The 19,940-nt window shown below is 36.2% G+C and overlaps 1 protein-coding gene across 9 annotated transcripts in view; it reads left to right on the top strand.

Annotated features, from left to right (window-relative positions):
• Positions 1 to 19,940, top strand: part of AOPEP (aminopeptidase O (putative)) — a 185,219-nt gene that overhangs the window by 64,468 nt on the left and 100,811 nt on the right. For 5 of the 9 annotated variants that reach the window (XM_039567083.1, XM_039567085.1, XM_039567081.1 and 2 more), the window contains exons 6-9: positions 1,616 to 1,805; positions 3,555 to 3,661; positions 8,828 to 8,930; positions 9,038 to 9,145. In XM_039567083.1, coding sequence (XP_039423017.1) covers positions 1,616 to 1,805; positions 3,555 to 3,661; positions 8,828 to 8,930; positions 9,038 to 9,145 — 508 coding nt within the window. Of the gene's footprint in view, positions 1 to 1,615; positions 1,806 to 3,554; positions 3,662 to 8,827; positions 8,931 to 9,037; positions 9,146 to 10,463; positions 10,858 to 13,826; positions 13,871 to 17,511; positions 17,664 to 19,940 lie in introns of those variants that run through there. The other 4 variants (XM_039567084.1, XM_039567086.1, XM_039567088.1 and 1 more) reach the window with 3 other exon arrangements.

Raw genomic sequence — 19,940 nt, 5'->3', positions numbered from 1 at the left:
CAAATACGTATTGAAAATAGAGAATCTGTGTTTTAAGCGAATACATAGACTCAAACTTCTTCCAAAGTAATAGGTGTTGGACATCTTCCAGAGACACATTCAGTCTTTGATAAAATTACTCTTAAGAAAAATGGGAGCTTTTCAGCAGTTTGAATTTGAGATAGTTCTATTTGTTAAGGGCAAGCAAAATAAAAGGAATCATTTAAGGTGTTCTCAGGAAAGGAAGTTGCTGGCTCTACTCAGACTCTAAAATTAAATTCTACTGAAGCACTCAGTCTTATTTTTAGCCTTGTAGGAAGCTGTACTCATATTCTTTGGCCGAAATTTAACTCATATACATTTTTCTCACTGAAGTGATTTGTAATCTGTCTGTAAAAGAGAATATTGTCCAAATGTGGCATTTCTGGTTTTTAAGTGATTGGAGAAAGCAGGAAATACAATCTTTGCTTTATTGTATATTTACCTACAATAGACTTAAAATGCAAACTGTTATCTGAGCCTATTTATGAGGCATGAAGTTACTTTTGTTTTGCTTCACCAAGTGGCCGAAATGTTGCCACCAGTATGTCTGGAATGTTATTTACTTGGTCTATTTCTGCAGTTTGTCTTTGTAGCACTGTACACGTGCCACAATTAGGGGTCATTTACTTACAAGTGACCAAAGTTGTGGTTATTTTTCTCATTGGGGGCTTTATAATAAAAGATTCATCATGTTCTGCAGCTTCTGTGCTCACACTTTTTCCCCCTCTCTCTCTCTCCCTTCATTCTCTAAATCAGAATTGCTTTTGGCAAAGATATGGAGAGCTGCTGTTTTTACTTGCTTTTTTTGTGTTACTTGATTCCTCGATTTAGTACTTTAATTTCTTACATTGTTTCTTACAATGCCATCTGATTGAAATGTATTAACTTTCTTGGCTGGGTAACTATTTTTGTATAAGGAAATAGTTGCTGAGTTTGTTTTTCTATCTAAGTGTGTATCATATTTTATGGTCCTAGTTCCAGACATTCAACTGGTTGCAAGAAAACTGTGGGTGTTTTAACATTTCCAACGGAAGGGTAGGACGGGTGGGGAAGCTTTTTGGAATGCTGACTAATAATATTTGACTTTTGGAAATGTCTTAAGGCCATACACTCCCCTCCCATGCTTGGAAGGCTAGACTTAGAGACCTTGGGTCTCAAAGGTATTATCCTTGTGCTTCATTTCCTTTCTAACTGACTGGAGTAAGAAAAGAGTTGAAATGCAGATCATGGATACCATGGATTAATGCAGGAGCACTCTGTGGATGGTGGTCTTGGTTTGTCTCCTTGCTACTCCCATCTGTGACATGGTGCCCTGTTAACCCTTTGCATATTATTCAGAGGGCTTAATTCTGCTACTTCTATTTCCTAGATATACTTAGTTTCAAAAGTTGTATAGGTTTTGAGATGTTCGGGTCTGTAATGTCGATCAGAACCAATGAAAGGTATCCCTGTCCATGGCAGGAGAGTTGAAAGCAGGGGATCTTTAAGGTCTCTCCCAATCCATGCCATTCTTTGGTTCTCTTATTATTATGGCCATGCAATACACGTTGGAACAGGTCAGTAATGGATTCTGTCACTCATTTCTCTTTCACAGCCCACACATCATCTTTCTGTCACAAAGTGTACTACCAGGAGGAAGCCATCTCTGTGGAACACGTCTGTGTCATGAAATAGCTCATGCTTGGTTTGGACTGGCCATTGGTGCTCGTGATTGGACTGAAGAGTGGATAAGTGAAGGGTTTGCCACGTTTTTAGAAGATATATTTTGGGCTAGAGCACAACAGGTAAGGTGATGACATGTTGCTTCAAAATTAAATTAACGTGGAAATCAAAATGATATGTGAGTTAGATATAAATGAAACCTCCTGTGCTATGAAGTAAAGTATTTTAAAATGGTATTGGAATTTGTGTGCTTACTTGATTTTAAAAAAAAAGTGATCCGCAATGAATACAAATGTTTACAAAGGTAGAGGTCAGTGCAAATGAGAATGGAAGCATCCGTTTGTCAATGATTACCTTCCCACAAATGTATTAGTTATTAAAATTCAACCATCAAACAATTCCTCTGTATTCTTTCCACTTCTGTTGTGTACCTGAAACTGGAAAAATCAACAGTCTTACTACATACAGTAATATTCCAGGTACCTAATTAAAATTGGTTTTGTCCAATGGATGGCCAAGAAATGTACTTCAAAGCAAAATGGAAGATGATTTTAAACAGGGCACACTGACACTTAACATTGTTTTTCTCTTCTACTGCCCAGCAAGTTACTCTCCTGCCAGAGACTTAGAAATCATTGCCTGCCTTAAGGTGAAAATTTCATGAGTTGCATGTCAGCTAGTAAAGTGTTTTTCTGATGCACTTCTTATTTTTGTAGTACCTCTGCTACTTCAAGCATTTTGTGTGTCAGTCATTTCTTCCTGTGCCTGCTTCAGGTTCTACCCCTTTAGTCTGCAGGTCTCCACCTGAGGAAAAGTGTGGCAGAACTAGAGTGTATTAGATGTTATACACTCTTCTGAACCTCCATTTTACTAAGTGTCTGGCATATTTATAGCACCAAGCAAAACAGAATGCCTTGTTATGTACTATATTTCTGGAAAAAGAGAGAAAGGCTGTCCTAACACTTGGTTTTCCCCTTTTGGTTCTAAAACTCTTTTGTGCCCTCACACTGAGCATCACTATACTGCTATGAGCTGTTAACATTAATTCTTTGCTTTTATGAATCACTTGAAAGCATTTTGATTGTAGTAGATATCTTCTTGGAGCTGAATGTAAAGGAGAAAGCAACAGAACAATGTGATTAGTTCCCTTGTTAATGTGTAAGGCATACCTTTTTAATGTTGTTGAGTAGTTTTGATGCTATGCAATCACAGAATTTAAGGATTATGAGTATATTCCATAGTGCCTGAGAATAATTTCAGTTGTGGCTGAATATAATGCAGGTTAATATCAGCTGCTTTTGCTTTCCCCAATCTCCCATCTCTTCTTATAATAGAGAAACATGAATTATAATTATGTTCAAAATAATTGTCAGCTGGCAACCTGGCATTTACTTCATAAGCAGGAATCTCTGTTAATGTTACATAAATGGGGGAAAATACAACTGGGACCTTTCATGAGTGTGGCAGGTGTAGTAGGAAAGAGGAATGAAGCCAGGACACAATGTGTAGCTCTTTACTCTCAAGTTGGGAAAAGTAAAGATGCAACCAAAACCACTATGCCAGGTATCTGTACTGTATATTCAGTTCATTTGTTGCCATTCGCTAAAGGGAAAACAACATGCCCATCTCTCTCCTCAGTCAGAACTATTTAACTGATTAGTGATTTGCTGTGCACAGTGAGGCTTTTGATTTTCTTAGTGCTGCTATTAACTCTTACAGCAACAACTGTTATTTTTTTATCATGGATATTGGTACTGTTTCCTGCCTCTTCTGCACATTAAAGAGAAACAAACCAAGTTTCATGTTCCAAAAATTATTATTGTCTGTTGGGAAACAGCAATCAGTGGTCTGTGTTTTTTGTTTACAAGCAGCTGTCACATGATGAAATAAAAGGGCAACAGGAATTGAAAGCTTTGCTTCGCTGGCGCCGACTCAGAGATGAAGTGCAAAACTCTGAAGAAGAGCTGCAAGTTTTAAGGTAACAATATGATAGCATCATCTTTGCGTTTGCATGTTCACTCTCTCATGTGTTCCACATTTTCTCCCTTCAAAAGATATTCATCCAAATCATCTGATTAAATCCACTGCATTTCCTTATTTACTTCTAATGAAAGAAAGAAAATGCAAGTTGAACTGACTAGGTTATACATCTTGACTATAATGCAATTGCTTCTCCCTTTGTTATAGAAAGCCTTCAGAAACCATGGGATTTAGTATGATATTAAATGTCTGTAAGCATTTTACAAGAGCTTCTATTCACAGGAAAAATAAAAGACCATTTCCTGAACAAAGTTCACTGTTGGAAGCCGTAACAGAGTCATTTTCTGTGGCTGAAGACAAGCACATACACTAGGATGGTATCTGACTGCCAAGCTGAATGAAGCTTTTAAAATCAAAGAAAAAATACAATGAAATATATAAATCCACTTTCTCATTAGAAATTATTAATATTTAAAATAGTTTCTTGGTCTTTAGATATCAGATGCTAAACTCAAGGCTCCTTTGTAGATAGCTAAAGGCAGTCTTCCTTAGCTAGTTATTAATAGTCTGGGCTGTTTTGATTGGTGTGTTAGGAATTTTCCATAGTCTTTGATATTGAGTGTCTGTCTAACTCAAGATCCACTGAGCCTCTACTGCTTGTCTCCTCATAATCTTCAACAAAGAATAACAAGTTTACTAATCCTAGTTCAAATTAGCCATGATTTCTGACCAAATCATGGAAGTACAGGGACAGATTTCAAGCAGTTATGTAGTCCATTCTCCTGCTCTGAAATAAAGGCAGTACACACAGACCATCTTAAGTGGGTTCTTACTAACATGTTCTTAGAAGGCTCCAATAAAAAAGTTTTTGTAAGAGAGACAAGCTGTATTAGTGTCTCAGTAAGACAGCTAAGCTTAGTGTTAACAGTTAAAAATTGCTTCCTAATCCACAGTTGAAATACTGTTTATTTCAAATAATGTGGGTTTCATTTTTTTCTTTCACCAAGTGGAAGTGAAGAATAAATTGATATCCATCTTCTATATTATCAGCTTTCAAATGTTTTTGGAAGACTGTTGCCATTTCATTCATTTAAGGTCTTCTCTTCTTTTTGTGCTTGCCCAGGAGAACCTAAAAGGCTTTTATATTTGGACACTCTAGAGAGCCTTCACCAACAGAAATTCCTCTCCAAGGCCTCATGTAATCCAAAAGCCTATCACCATCTGCGTAACTGCAGTCTTTCATTGATCTGTTTTACTTTATGTTTATTGATGAATTGTGTACCCTTTGTGTAAGCAGAGTCAATGAAGTTCCACATGTGTAAATGTTCAAGTGTGTAATTTGATGATAGCTGTAAATGCAAAAGCAAGCTTTATCACTAGTTGTTATACAGCTGCTGCCAACACAGCTACCAATTTACATGCTGAGGGTTTTTTTTTGTTTTAAATATTTTTTTTTAATATTGGTTTTTGTGATAAGACACTTATCTGAGTAAGTGTTTTCCATTTTCAACATGGTGGAATCACATTTGTTGTCTTTTGTTTGAAGTATATAACTTTAATCAAATGTTATGTGGTGTAAATTTTCATAATTTTTTTTCTAAGGGCCACGATCCCTGAGTGTTTGAAATCCTGAGTTTGAAACTCAGGAAGGATTGATTTATTTTGAAATTGAAACTTAAGCTTTCTATTCACTTGCACATTTAGTAGACATAATAATAAGTATTTTGCTTACCTTTTGGATAGTAGTATTCCTAATGCTAATACAAAAGAGTGACAAATTCATTTCTCATTTGAAAAATATGTCTCCAATAAACACTTCAGGCCAGGAACATGATGCCAGCATATGATTCTGGCCATTTCTTTTTCTCTGATATCTCTGGTTCCTTGTGGTTGCATTTAAGGGCTTCCTACTGGTTTCAGGCAGTTATAAATATTTTCTACTATTTTTGCGGCATGGGCATGAATAAGTTCTCTCTTTGCATATTTACTGGGGTTTTTTACTTTTCTTCATCCTTCTGAAAGTATGTCCTTGTGCTTTCCAAAACTGGCATATACAAGAGAAAATCTCAGTCCTGGCCCTTGCTCTAGGTTGTGAGTCTGTACTGAGGTTTGGGCTGGTTCAAACTTGTGTTTTTATACAGGATATTAAAAGTTAATGACAACTGTTTGTTACTTCTTGCCAATCATTGGCAGGAAGAAAAAGACCAAGCAACTCACTCTTCCTGAGCATAAGCTTATTCTGCAATTACTTTTTTGTTTCCAGCTATCATATCATTATCTGTGTCTCCTGACATCTGGAAAAATCTACTCCAAACTTATCAGCTGAACCTATTAATTTTTGATCCAGCAAATTAATACCTATTTAGAGTGGGTGAAAGCCACTCAGCAAACTGATGATCAGCCTGATGTTTCTCCTTATTATGGATATTTGGTATTATGTTATAGGAAGTAGCATGTCATAAGCTACCTGAAAAAAGAGGTCAGGTAAGAAAGAAACTGGATAAATGTCTTTTCAACAGGCAGCAGCTCTGAAAGGCAGCACCAGCAAATCTTAATATTAAAGAAAGAGTTCATGGCACTTTCATGCTCATACAGGATGAGACTTCGAACAGAACTGTGCCTATTTCCTCACAGAATTTGAAGCAAACCTGCAGGGATAAAAGCACCTGTGAAATATGTCTTGGCACTCATTTTGTTGCTAATCATCAACCCCAGCACTCTCATCCAGCACTCTCATCTCTCATGTTAGGAAAGGAAAGAAAACAAGAGAAGTCCATTCTGTAGTGCAGAATAGAGCTGGCATTGATGTTTCATCTCCTGACCCTTACGGCTGAACTTCAGCTTGTGGTTGTTCATTAAGGCAAGCCAATGTTGATATCTAACTCTAAATTAATCTCCAAGTTCTGCTTGTGTCAGGTCCATTCTGTCCTCAAGCAATGTTTCTGACAGCTCTGCAGGTGTTTGAAGAGTTTTATTCTGTCTGGTAGGAAATGTGCTTTCAGATGGTCTCTTACAGGCTCTGCATAAGTTTTCATGACCTGCCACATCAGAGCATTTAATTACCAAGGACATCCTGGTGAACTGTACTTTTACTAGTGCAATGCACTCATCTGCCCAGTAAACAGAAAGCAGCATCTTCTACTTCCTTCAGAAATTTGCCAGTATCCAAAATGTGCCAGATGGCATTTTGAATATTTTGAAACAGTTTGTCTTTAGCATTATGCTTGGCTTTATCTACTAGGTTAGATGCAGATTTTGTAGGCCAGTGTAACAAACTTTCAGTCTCTGTACTTTCAATGTCTTCTTAATACAGTAAGCACTGCTTTAAAATAGTGTGTTGAAGTACTGACAACAGAGAACAGGGTTACATTCTACTTACACTCCTTTACAGACATTTTCAAGAATATATGTGCAGCCTTTGCAGAGGCATGTGTATATGTTTTCTGTATGGAATTCTTCAGTACCATCATCCAGATGCAATACTCCTTTCTAGTCAGTCCTAGGATCTACACAGGTACAAAATCAGAGCAGGAAGGAAGTGTGGTTGCCTAATTTAGAATAATTGTGATTATGAGAGAGATTTCAATTTAGTGTGGATTCTGTAGCCTGTGCTCAAACTCCATTTTTCAAAATCAACAGCTATTTATTAAGAGTGAAATGAAGCAGGTTTTGCTTTTTATGTATGCAGAGAACAGTGAAAAGTCATGTATGGAATGTCAGCAGGCCTTCCTTCCAAGAGACTGATCCAGAAGGCAAATAGCTGGATTTCTGCTTTCCTACAGTGTGTCTGCAACATTTACATAGTCTGAAAGATTTGGAGTTGCCACAGAATAAGAAAACAGCTATTGATATCTTTCTTTCAATGTTGAGGGAAGAGTTTACTGGAAAGGTATTTCTGAACTATAACGTGGAAGAGGACTGTGTTAGAAACACAGTGTAAAATTCAGTCTGGTTTTTTTCTCTCTATTTTATTTCAAACAGCTACATTTTATCAAAATTTTGTGTGTAATGGATTTCATGTGCACAGGCCCTAATTAAAATATCTAAAAAACCCCCAGTTTAGCACTCTGGACAAAACTTTAATAAGAAAGTGTTACACAGATATAAAAAAGGAAGAACGTTTTTCTCAAGGGAAAAAAATGGAAAAAAATTTGATCACAAGGTTTAGCTCCTGAAATCACTCTTGCATGAGTGATGTGGTTTGAAGAATCTTGCATTTCTGTGGCCCGTATGTCTCATATTCTGTAGAAATGAAGGGAAGGATGTTTGGTTTCGAAGACTGGCCATTTCAAAATCCACATTTAGAATTGGAGAGGTTGTTTTAGTCACAGGGTTAAGCTCCTAAGACAGGCGTCTGTTCTCAGACTACTGCTAGCTGGGATGTTTTCTGAATGGAAGAAAAAAATCTAGAGGGTCTTCAGTACTACACCTGTGAAGGCGCTTCTTACAAATGAAGAAAAAATGTTTCCATAGCTTCTCCTTAGTTTCAGTCTGTGCTCTTCAGAGCCTGGAAGTCCTCCACACTTTACTCTTGTAGATTTGTGGCATACCAGATGCTATATTACATTTTAAAATCAGGCTGTAAATAGTAGGGTTTTTTCTAGATGTTATTGTCTGTGAACCTCAAACCCATGTGTGAAGTACTTTATCTTTTAAAATTTGAACTACTTTTCTTCCAACTCAAATGGAAAAATGAAAATCAGATCACTTTCTTCAGCAGTCTATTGCATGCAGATGAAAGAGGTTATTCTTGCAAGGATAGTCATGTAGGCTGTTAAGCCAAAGATCAGGTAAAAAAAGAGAGGACTCTAGCTGAACCTTGTGACTTCACTATCTTTCCCTCCACTTCCGCTTCCCCTTAAAATGTTATTTTTATTTGTTTCTCTTTGTTCATAACATGTTTGGACTGGAGAATGACCTGCAACCTGATGTCATGCTGGCTGTAAAAAGACTACACTAACCTACTGATGAATTTTATTTAGTAGAAAATTCACTAGTTCAACTGTCTAAGTTATATACGTAAGGTAAAAAAAAAGACTGGACTCATCACAGGTGTTTAGAGTTACTATGCCATTCACAATGCTTTCAGCTGTCAGAACCTGTAATATATGACTTATTTCTTTAGTTATTTATCCAAAACTTAATTAGTGTGTTTCCATTTTAGGCCCAAAAAGGAGAGCACAGGAGAATTTAGTGAATCTGGAGCTTCTGTTGTCAAGTATGGTCTTAAAGCAGAAAAAATCTTCATGCAGGTTCACTATTTGAAGGTGAGTGTTGTCAGCTGATTTTTATTGAAATTGCTTTATGAATATCATAAAGAATTCTGTCTTCTAGACATCAGAAAATTCATAGCTTCTGCCTTAATTTTTTGCAGGGTTATTTTCTTTTACGGTCTCTGGCAAAGACCATAGGAGAGGTCTCATACCTTGCATCTTTACGGAAATTTGTCGTTAAGTTCCACGGGCAGCTTGTCCTTTCTCAGGTATTGTGCTTGGGCTTGTTCCTCACCTTTTGGAAAAACAAACTACCCAAACTTTTGGATTGGCTACCTAAATCATCATTTCTGGTTGTGGTGTAAAGGGAGAGACAATTGTAATTTGTCAATACAGGTAAAATTCTTACCTGCTAGAGTGAAGAACATTTTTTTCACAGTGGCACTTGAATCAGACCTGCTAATATCCGATAATACAAACAGTGAGTGATTTTTCTTTTTAAAATGGTACTTCAAAAGGTCAATGTTCATAGGTACTGATGTTCTCAAAGATAGGGTCATTTACCATGCTGGAATTGTCTCCTGTAATCTCTTAGTTTGTGGTTTTTGGTTGTGATCGGTCAGTCTTTTCCCTGATTCCTCTCTGTTTCTGAAAGAGAAGAAATTGTACTTCTGAATTTATTTTCTTCCTCTCTGCATGCTGTTTCATTCAGTGCTTCTAATTTCACCATCTTTCTTAGAAGGACAAAGCCAACTAGTAGAAATTGACCTTCCACTAGGGGTTTCTGTAAAAGTCACGTAACTACTGGCACTAGTTTTGATTTAGGGAATTACATAGCTCTCTGAGCCCAGAATTCTAGGAATCCTGTCACTGGATGAATCCAGCTTGTGCAAATAGCACTGCAGCTTCTTGCTTCCATAGTGCTGTGAAAACAACCATTCATGGGGGTGTCTGTGAACCAGGTCACTGAAGTCATCGTGGTAAAAAACAGGCCTGGAACAAAACCCACGACACAACAAATATTTAGCATTGCTAGAAGAGCAGTGTGATGACAGTGAGGTGCAAGGGAAGAGAGAAGAGAAGGGGTATGAGTGACTTCCTGAAATGACCTTCTTTGCTGAAGTCTTTCTTATGGTTGAAATCTTTGAGGGTATTCAGGACGTCAATTGATGTCTCCTTGAAACACAGAGTAAGGGCCTCTGATTTTGTGTAACGGGAGTCTAACACTTGCTGTTTCATCCAGACACAGTGATTCTTCGCTTGCATGCTTGCTGTTTTGAATCTCACTCTTATGGGGTGAGATGTATGCCCAGGTATCTTACAAATAGCTTACAGACCCGTGATTTCTTTTATATGTCAAGTCACCCAGAAGTTAGGAGCAGTAGCTCTTAACACAGCATTTCTGCCCCGTGGAGGAGTGTTTGGAGTGTTTAGGGAGTAAACACTGCTGCAGCTGTTTCCTGTGCCATATTATTGAGACCATGAGCAGTTACATTTGGCATACTATGGAAAATGCCAGTGACTATATGAGCCTTGTCTACATTAGCGTGTCCAAAATCGTAAAAATGGTGCTTCACTATTACACAGCTGGAAGAATTTTGAAAATTACAGAAGTCATGAGACTGCTAACAAGAAGAAGAAGCCCAGTGTTTTAAGCTGGTGGTAAGAAAAGTGCTCAGATTTTGGTAAGAAAATGCTAGCTTGTTGCTCCTGGCTGATGTGGGGTGAGTTGTGTCAGTAGACATTTGAAAGCTGCAAAATGTTCAGCACATTGTACTACTAGTCATGGTAGCTAGCTAGCACATACACTAGAGACTTCTCCCTTTGTCTAGCTATGAAATACCAGTTTGTAGCTTACCTACTCCAGTCTCCTAAGATGAAATACTCCAGCCAGAAACACCGATTTTGGTTATTGGATAAAAAACTGCTCAGGGTTTCGTTTTTGGATTATTGAAGCAAAAGTTAAACTTTTGTTTCCTAGGCTACTTTTTATTTGGATATGTGCAATATGTCCTTAACTATGTGCTTAATGTAGGTAAAGAAAGAAAAAAAAGGTACTGTCCTTCATTTGGAAATACCACTTGATATGGTGGCGAAAGAGCGTTGTGCATTAAAACTTCTATGGTTTGCTTTTGTGCTTTACCTTATTTTACATCAGCCTAAATCCAGCTCTTACTGAAGTTATTGGGAAGAGAATTTTAACATCATACTAGTTTTTGGTCACTGAAAAATGCAGATGGGATAGGGCTATATCCAATTTTAAAGTATTTTCTGCCTTTGTAAGAAATCCTTAAGATTATGTTTATGTTGGGGTCTGGTATAGGTGGATAAGGAGTCACAGCAGGAGTTGTAAATGCAGAAGCAATGAAGTCAAGTTAGTACAAAGTTTCTTATTCAAGATCCTTCTTGAACAAATATGCTGTCAGTGTTTAAATGAATAAAAGATTTTAAATAAATAGAGGTACAAATAGTAAGTTTAAATATTATAGTGCTGTACTTTCACCTTGTCCAAAATAACTGTAAAAGTTCCCAGGTTTAGGAATTGTGGGAATGAGGGAAAGTAAAACAGTGAAAAATTGCGCATGTTATGAATACTAGTCTTGTTTTCAGCAGTGTTTGTAGTAATTTTCCTAGATGGGAGCTGCAGGTGCAAGGAAATTACTTCAGATGTGTACATTAATCAGTTTGCTTTTTTCCTTCATTTTGATTGCATGCTCAGTATGTTTTTAATGGTAGCTTTATTTTAGTTGAGTTAGCAACAGATGAGTAAAGCAAATCTGGAATCTTTGAGAAGGATTTTTAAAAAATATTTTGTTTTTCTTTTTATGAGAGAATTCACTTACTAATTGCTTTGAGTGAACTTTTAAAATAATGACTGGAGTGGTTTTGATTATAAATAAAAAGAAGGAAGTGCAAGTTGCTGGTACTCCTAACAGAATTAAAGCCATTGTTCTGTTTCATCTTGAAATAAGAATATCTTGGAAATGGAATTGTTTGCAGACTTTAATTTTCATGTGGTTCTGTCTGTTATAATGGGCAAAAAAAAGGCTTTTGACTAAAGCTAGTCAGTGGTTCCATCACCTGGAGCTTACGCTGTTAAGATGTCTGGCTAATGATTAGTTAATTGGTAATTTGTTTTCCTACTCTGTTTTGGAGCATCAAAATAGGAGCAGTTAAAATAAGATATAATAGAGTAATCCTAATTTTAAGAAACTGTGTAGAATGATGGTTACTTCTTTATTCTTAGCAGATATTTGGAAAAATTGAAGGCAGCTTTAATCACAAAGGAGATGCTTAATTTCATAGTGTAGTATACAGATTATAAAACCATCCTAGTACCAGTGGTATCTTTAAGTGCACTGTGTGATTATGAAAAGCTGATGGACTCTAACCAGGGAATCTGGCTATGTTAATGTATACACAGTGCAAATAGTGTGAAGGATGACCACTTCAGGTTTACTATTCACATACTTTTGAAATAACTATAATTATGATCTTTACACATTTTTTATTTGCACCAAAGTGTTCTTTGTATCTCCAGCAAAACTTCCACAAGTGGAAGACAGTAGTTCTCTGTTTATATGCAGAATAGTGTAATATTTACATACAGCAAAACTACAAGTAGTTGTATAAAATAAGGAGATTTCACACTTTTTCATCATGTCTGCAATATACTGTGGTTGGGACAAAATTACTCCTGTCACAGTTAATGGTGGCATTCTTGCCACAGCAACACTGAGCCCATCACTGCGCGATTTACTCTTTGTCATAAGCCAATTCTGCAGCCATTGCAAGACAGCCTGAATCTCACTTATAATCTAAAGAAGGAACGTTTAACTGTGTTACCAGTAGTTTCAATTGTACAATCAATCTTAGTTTGATTCCCTAACAATGCCATACTCAGACAGAGGAACAGCATATTTTGTTGACTGTTATGCCAAAGTCCATAAACAGATGATTTCTGCCTTTTATGAAACATTCTTCAAGACCTTAGGGAGCAACGATTTGCAATCAGAAGTCAGCCTATACTCGTATACTGAAGTGAGGACTGTTTATTAGCCTATGAAACTTGTCTCCACAAAGATTCGTTTTAATAAAGCAGATGCATTGGTTTTATGAAGCAGCATATAAATGAATAATTCATATTAATAAATCCTATTATTATGAGATTGTTCAGAGGAGTGTATTCTGTCAAAGTGATTTTCACTGAAATTAGGTTGTGTAGCATATAGGGTGCCAGAGAACCTTTTAGTAATGTCAGATGTAACTTCCTTAAGAGGGCTTATCATACTGGTATAAGTGAGGATAATAGTAATGCTCTTCCATTGGCATTGCATCATCTTTGTAAAACCATGAAAGAAATTCCAGCTACCTTTTATTTGAAGAATTTACTCCTTAGGTGATGTGGTTATCAGCAATATTGTGAATTTTGTCATGGAATGAAGAGTAAGTGTGATCTAATCAGGCATGTGCACTGAGGAAGAAAAAGCTTTATGTAGTTGTGTAATTAATGACAACATGATAACATAAGCATAGTGAAGAAAGCGTAAACACCCTTAATTTTGGTGTTTCTTAACTTTTGTATGTGAGTCTGCAGCCTTTAATAGTTTTAAATATAGTTTATGTGTGTATATTATGGATAAAATAAAAGTAGGAACGTGGGATTGTGTTAAAATAGTCAGCAGACTTTTCAAGCCCATTTTCTTTTGATATTGACACTTCTTGCTTCAGTGGGTTGGAAAACTGACAATATAATGTATATTGTATAAATAACAAAACGTTTGTTATTTATACAATATACATTATATTGTCAGTATATCACCATAATGGATATATAGACTTCTTTCTTATCATTCTGTTATCTGTAGTCTTTGATCTCACACCAGCAGTGCAGACACAGGGTTATGGCTTCATAAACATACTAACTGTGCTGCTCTGTTAATTTTCCAGGATTTTCTTAGCATGCTGTTGGAAGACATTCCTAAACAAAAAGAGTAAGTAAGAACTGGGCTTAAAAAGCCAAAGAAATACGTAGAAATAAGATTTTAATATGTGCTAGCCAGAAATAGTGATAGTGCTAGCCTGAAAATTCCCATTACATATATACACAAAAAATTATGAGACTTACTGTGGTTTTGCTATACCATGCTCTCCCCGAGCAGTGCCTTTGACTTCCACGTTAGGTCAGAGGTGATGTCCTGTGTTCACTATGCAACCTAAAGTGCCATGCATAGCTGCCTGCTCAAATTAACCTGTGATCCTGCTGCCAGCTACTTTTGGCACATGGCACCCTAAAGCAAGGATGCCAGAACTTTGCTGTGAATCTGGGATACCAGAAAAGACGGATTTTTTCAAGAAGTAGTCTGGTACCATCCCCTCCCTGTCATATATTGTACTGCATGAGGAAAGATGGAAAACATGAATGGAAATTGAGCATTAATTGTCTGCCAAGTCCTTCAAAATCCTTCTCTGTGTGACTGTGACTGGTTGAAGATGGTAGTCTTTAGCAGCACTTTGAATCTGTCCCTGCTTATATGTTGGTTTGTTCTGTGTTGTTACAGAATGTGCTACAAATACAGATTCTTTCATAGTGGATCTTTACATGTTATAGTTTTTAAAAATAAAGTATTCATTTAAAAAATATAATTTTGAAAGCCAGGATTCCAAAAGTGCTCATAACTCTGTGTGAGTGGTTTGGAGAAAAAAAAGATGATATTCATAGAGGTCAAATGTATTGAGATTTTTAGTGAAACACTTCTATTCCTGATGGTTGAGGAACAGAGAAGCTAGTTTTCATTGAGAAAATGTGTTTTGTGGCATCTTAAGTTTAGTTTGGGTGCTGTTACATTCTCCATCAATGTAGTGGATAATACTCTCTCTATATAATTCAATATAGTTTCTAGCCCAAATATAATTAGGTATATTATATGGAATAGATGTGAAAGTGATTTTTTAAATGGTATGATTATACACTGGTTTGTTAAGTTACTTCTTGTTTTCCTTCCTTTTTTTTTTTCACTTGGGTTTTTCTGAACTCCAAACCCAGTGCAAAATGTTGTTGCATAAGCATCCATTTTTCTGCCTGAAAACATACTTAAACTTCCAGTGAGACTAATGCAAAAGAAGTATGGCTCCATTTGTGATGCATCACATTCCAGAATGTGTGAAAGAAATTTCAGATGTATGGTAATTCATTTTACAGTCAGATATATAGCATATCTGAACTATCTATTGCCAAAACGACTTAGCAGATATCAACAGTGATGCAAGGAATAATAGAGTGTCTTGATATACAGAAGGCCTTTATTTCTTATCTGCTGGGAAGATGGTTTTTTAGTTCTTGAATGCATTCTGTGGCTATACAGAAATATTCACCTGAGGTAAAAGACAAGGGAGGAAAGATAGAAATTAAATATTTTTAGAGATTGTCTGCTGATGTGCTTCTTTGCACAAAGTTTGATGTAGGAATGAAGTGCATTTCAGTGTTAGAGCAAAAATTCTGTATAGCACACAAAGCCTGCCAGGCTTGTGCAATTCTGCCAAGTAAAATTTAAATGTTTAAACTACATGCTTCAAACTTCACAAATATTAAGCACTGTAATACACTGAAGTTTGTAATGGAAGCTGGTTTAATCATTAAAAAAAAAAAAAGAAGTAGTAAAGAGGCATTTGTAGTAGGTAATCAAATCAAACCAAATCCTGCACTCAGCTGTGACAACAGGGGCAAATTATGTAGCTAGTAATAGAATTTGGCTTATGGCAGACTTCTGTAATGAGAACAGGATGAATATTGGCAAAAAATGATCATGAAACAGTGTGGAAATTTCTGTGGTTATTACACTGTGGTAATGTAGCTTTCTACTATTGGATACAGAGACTGGATCTAGAAGATCCTCACCTTCAAGCACTTCATTCCTTTAGTTTTTATTCAGAGGTTATTTTTTAGAACATTGCTAGTGATTAGTAGCTCCAAGATCCAGATTCTTAACTTTTTACTGATTTTTGCTGCCTTTTGTAGTCGGAGGAGGAGAGTTTTATGCCTACTTTATGGGGCTACTTCACTTCCTGCTCTGACTCAATTATAATGGCATGTAAGCTGTAGGAATCCATGCTGTGAGGCAGGATCCTTCTCTTTCTGGACTGCAGATGAATACTGACAGCAGATAAACTGAGCAGTACCTTCTGGTCCTTTATAATTTCTTGCCTTTAAGACAGATTATTTGTCTGTGTGAAGGACTAATGGAAAGAATGACAAATGAGTATTGATCATTATCCTTCTCTGTTTACAAAGCCTTTACAAAACTACATGCACTGGCTGGAGTCTCACATTATTTTGGCCTTTCTGTGGAAAATCTACAATACTTTCCACCTACAACTGAGGTGTTTTATGTACTCATATAAGTTGAAACTTCACTACATTGAACCAAACCAAACCAACAAAACACCAAGTTCCCCTCTTATGTGTCTATGTATCAGAGTGCATTAGATTTGATAAAACTCTAGTGGCTTTATTCTCCCCAAGGCTTACACCCATAATCTTTGCTGCAAGTTGATCCTTTCCACATCTGCCCGACATGTGAGCTGTGCAAAGAATCAGCGTTTACCCCTGCAACAGACGGTTTCACCAGTCTTAGATAAATCAGAGTTGCTGCTTGTGCAGCTACTTTATGACTGCAAAATTTTTTTGAGCAAGTCAGTTCTGCTCTTAGGGGTTTTCCACTGGTATTTTTTATTTCATTTCGTTCAATAAAGTAAACAAATCTACTAATGAGCTATGGTTTTAATAATACATGATAGACAAAGGAAGGCTTGTGTTGGAGCTCTGCTATTTGTACTGTTAATAACCCAGGTTCACTAACCACATTCCTTGTATGTCTTCACAAATTGTCAATTAAGTACTAAAATAATGCTGCAATTTCAAGCTACTCAGCTATACAGGTGTATCTATTTCTTTCTTTCACGTTTGCTTTCTTTGATTCACGTGCACATTGTTGTGAATGTGATTTTGAATGAGAAAAACAGCTGGTAGGCACCTAAATACTGAAGCAAACCATTGTGAAAAATTATTCCCAGTGGTTTTGATTTCTCAATTTTTTTTAATAAGCCAATATATATACGCTGGATAAAATCCAAAGACAATTTATCTGCAGGAAGGTATGTCTAGTTGACAGAATCACTAATCAGTCGTGTTTTGATTTGCTCTAACTATGCCTTTGTATTCAGCTGGAATAGCTTACTTTGAAAATTACTGACATTTAAGAATGTATGATGAAGCAGATATGCTTGTTTAAGTATTTTCAGTTGGATATGACAGAGTTTTCTATCTTCCTTTATCCTAAAAAAAAAATTGCACACTTTCATGGTTTTTTCTCCTTGATTTAGGCATTAACTGAGTTTATGTTAAAGTTTGTAGAGTACCTTAGAGCCTCGTGCAGTGAAAACTTGATGTATAGCCATCTTTTATAATGCTAATTTTCAATTTATCACTAATGTTAGTATTTTACAGACTTCGTTTAAAGTGTTGAATTTGAACTGTGTGTGATGTTAGGAGATGATTCCTAGGCTTATTGGCTTATCATCTGAACAGCTAAATAAGGGATGAGATCATGGATGTAACCATATTCTCATTTTACAGTAGGGAACTGTTGGACAAAGCAATTGAAGAACCTTGGTCTTGTAAGAGTTAGGGTGCTAATCAACTCAACCCAGATCCCGCTGTCCAATACAGAACCTTAACCAGAAGGCCATTCAGGAATTCTCACAAACACCAGATTTAAGTCCTTACAGATGCTTAACTGCAGTGTAAGGAGGTGGTAAGTGCCCTTACTGAACTGCAAGCTCTACAAATACCAGGCTCTCTGTGCTGTCTCTAGGACACTTGTTTTGAGATGGCAGTCTATTTGTGATAAATTTTTGGGGGTTATTTCTAAGCCTGACATTTTAGTAGAAGCATTTCCAACATCTTCATAGTTCTTCAGTACTGACACTTAAGAGATTCAGAGTAGATCCTTGCAATAGTCTCCTCATTACTAATATAATTTTTAAAAAATAGTGAATGCCTGTTAACTGCTGAGACAAGTTGCTTTTTTTTTAATAGCTGCCAACAAGAGTATCCTAACTTGGAATTAAAAAAAGACGTGTGCAAATACAAAGAAAAAAGATTGCATATGGTCATATGACAGGTGTTTATCTGAAACTGTGGGTGCTCCAGGCAGAGAAAAAGCAGTGTTATTGGTTTTGCCCTTGAGAAAAATGACAAAGTTTTAGGAGGGCCTGAGAAGCTTTCTAGTGGTTTCTGCCTGTATTAGTGTGGTGTCGAAACAGTGAGATTCCCCTTGGTGTCATAAGCTCATTTCAAAGCCAGTTTTTGAAATTAAATAGAGGGTATGTTAAACAATGGCTCTACATAACAAATGTAACATAGATTATTTTGCAGAGATTTTTTTCTCCAATATAGGTTTAATTTCTGGGAATGGGGGAAAGAAGGATTGCCTTACATTGTGAGGCTGTATTTCTTATCCCTTGGTAAGACAAATTAAATGTGCAACTAAGGGAATTTTCCCCAGCTCCTAGCTCTGCATCAGCATTAGGACACTCAGCTGTATTGGGTTTAATTCATGCAACAACAAATAACAAAAGTTTTTATCCTGCTTATGCTTCTTGAGACAGAATAAATGGTACAATCCAAGTGACCTACCTTTGCCTACATAAAATTTTGGTGTCCGTTTTTAAGCTAGTCCTGTATGCACCCTTTTTAGTAACCAGACAGAAATAAGAAATCAAGAGCATAATCTTATTCTGGAGAAATTAAATTGACTGATTGTTTGGAAATATTTCTCTTTATTCCCTGTCAAGGGACTCAGCTAACTCACTTAAAACTACACACCAATTTTTCAAGCACAGTAATAAGGTGAAGATAATTATAGTCTGAGGGATATAGCAGTTAAATGTTCTAAATTTAGTAAGTTTGCACAAATAACAAGGAACAAGTCTGGATGTTTAGTAATTTATTTTAATGTAGAACACTACACAAGCATCACATATATGTTCAGTTTTCTGTAGAAAATTGATTTATATAGTGATCTAACAGACACAATGGTAATTTCCTTAAAATTCAGAATCCTGACTATGTAGAAATGCTCCTTTTTGGCTGCTGTGATTATTTTAATCATATGATCAGAGAAAAAAATTTTATTGTGTTGCTTGCCTTCCTGATTCAGAGCTTGGAATAGCTGTTCTTTTCGTGAATGCTTGTTGGTTGAGTTTACATTACACATGTGAAAGTAACTGCAAGCATTAGAATGAGTCTTGCCAAGGCATTACCATACACAGGGCCATACACATTTGTTCTGATTCTCAGAATATTTACATTCATTGAGGACTTACTCAACTTCCTTTTTTCAGTACTTGCATGTGTGATTTTTTTTTTAAATTAATTAATTAATTTTTATTTGGCTTCCCTTCAAGTTGGGAAGTCTTCAACCAGGGTTGAAGTAAATGCCACAGAAGCTGCCTACAAAAGTAAAAGTGCAGATATAATTTCTGAATTTGCAAATACTTATGCATGTGGTTATTTCAGTCCCACACAGCTTCATCATGACAAACTATTTCCTTTTGTTGGAGCTCCAGACGATTCCATAATTTCACTGTGAAAGTTATCAGGATATAAAGAAAGTGCAGAAAAGACAAAACTAAAGTATATTAGACATTTGGTAACTTTGAGAATTAATATCCATCAGTGCTTTTTAAAACCCCAAAGTTTAAGAAAGTTTGTATTCAATTTCATTTTAGTTAGTATTTTATCTTTGCAGTTGGGCTGCTTCTGTAATAAAATACTGGGTTCGAATGTTTCAGTATAAATTTACTTGATTTTTTTTCTGTAAAGGAAACAAAAACCCATTTAACAGGAAGTAGAACACCCGTTCATACTTTACATGTTTCATAAATGCAGTTTACCACCTAACAATTTCTCTGTCAATCTTTATAAGCACGAAATTTATGATTTGAGTTTTAAGTACACAAAATCCGATCTACCTTTAATTGGCTCATAGGACCCCTGATGGT

This window comes from Corvus cornix, chromosome Z (genome assembly GCF_000738735.6).
Source record: "Corvus cornix cornix isolate S_Up_H32 chromosome Z, ASM73873v5, whole genome shotgun sequence".
NCBI classification, from domain to species: domain Eukaryota; kingdom Metazoa; phylum Chordata; class Aves; order Passeriformes; family Corvidae; genus Corvus; species Corvus cornix.
Note: the sequence above shows the minus strand (reverse complement) of the source record. Positions and strands in the feature narration are given on the sequence as shown.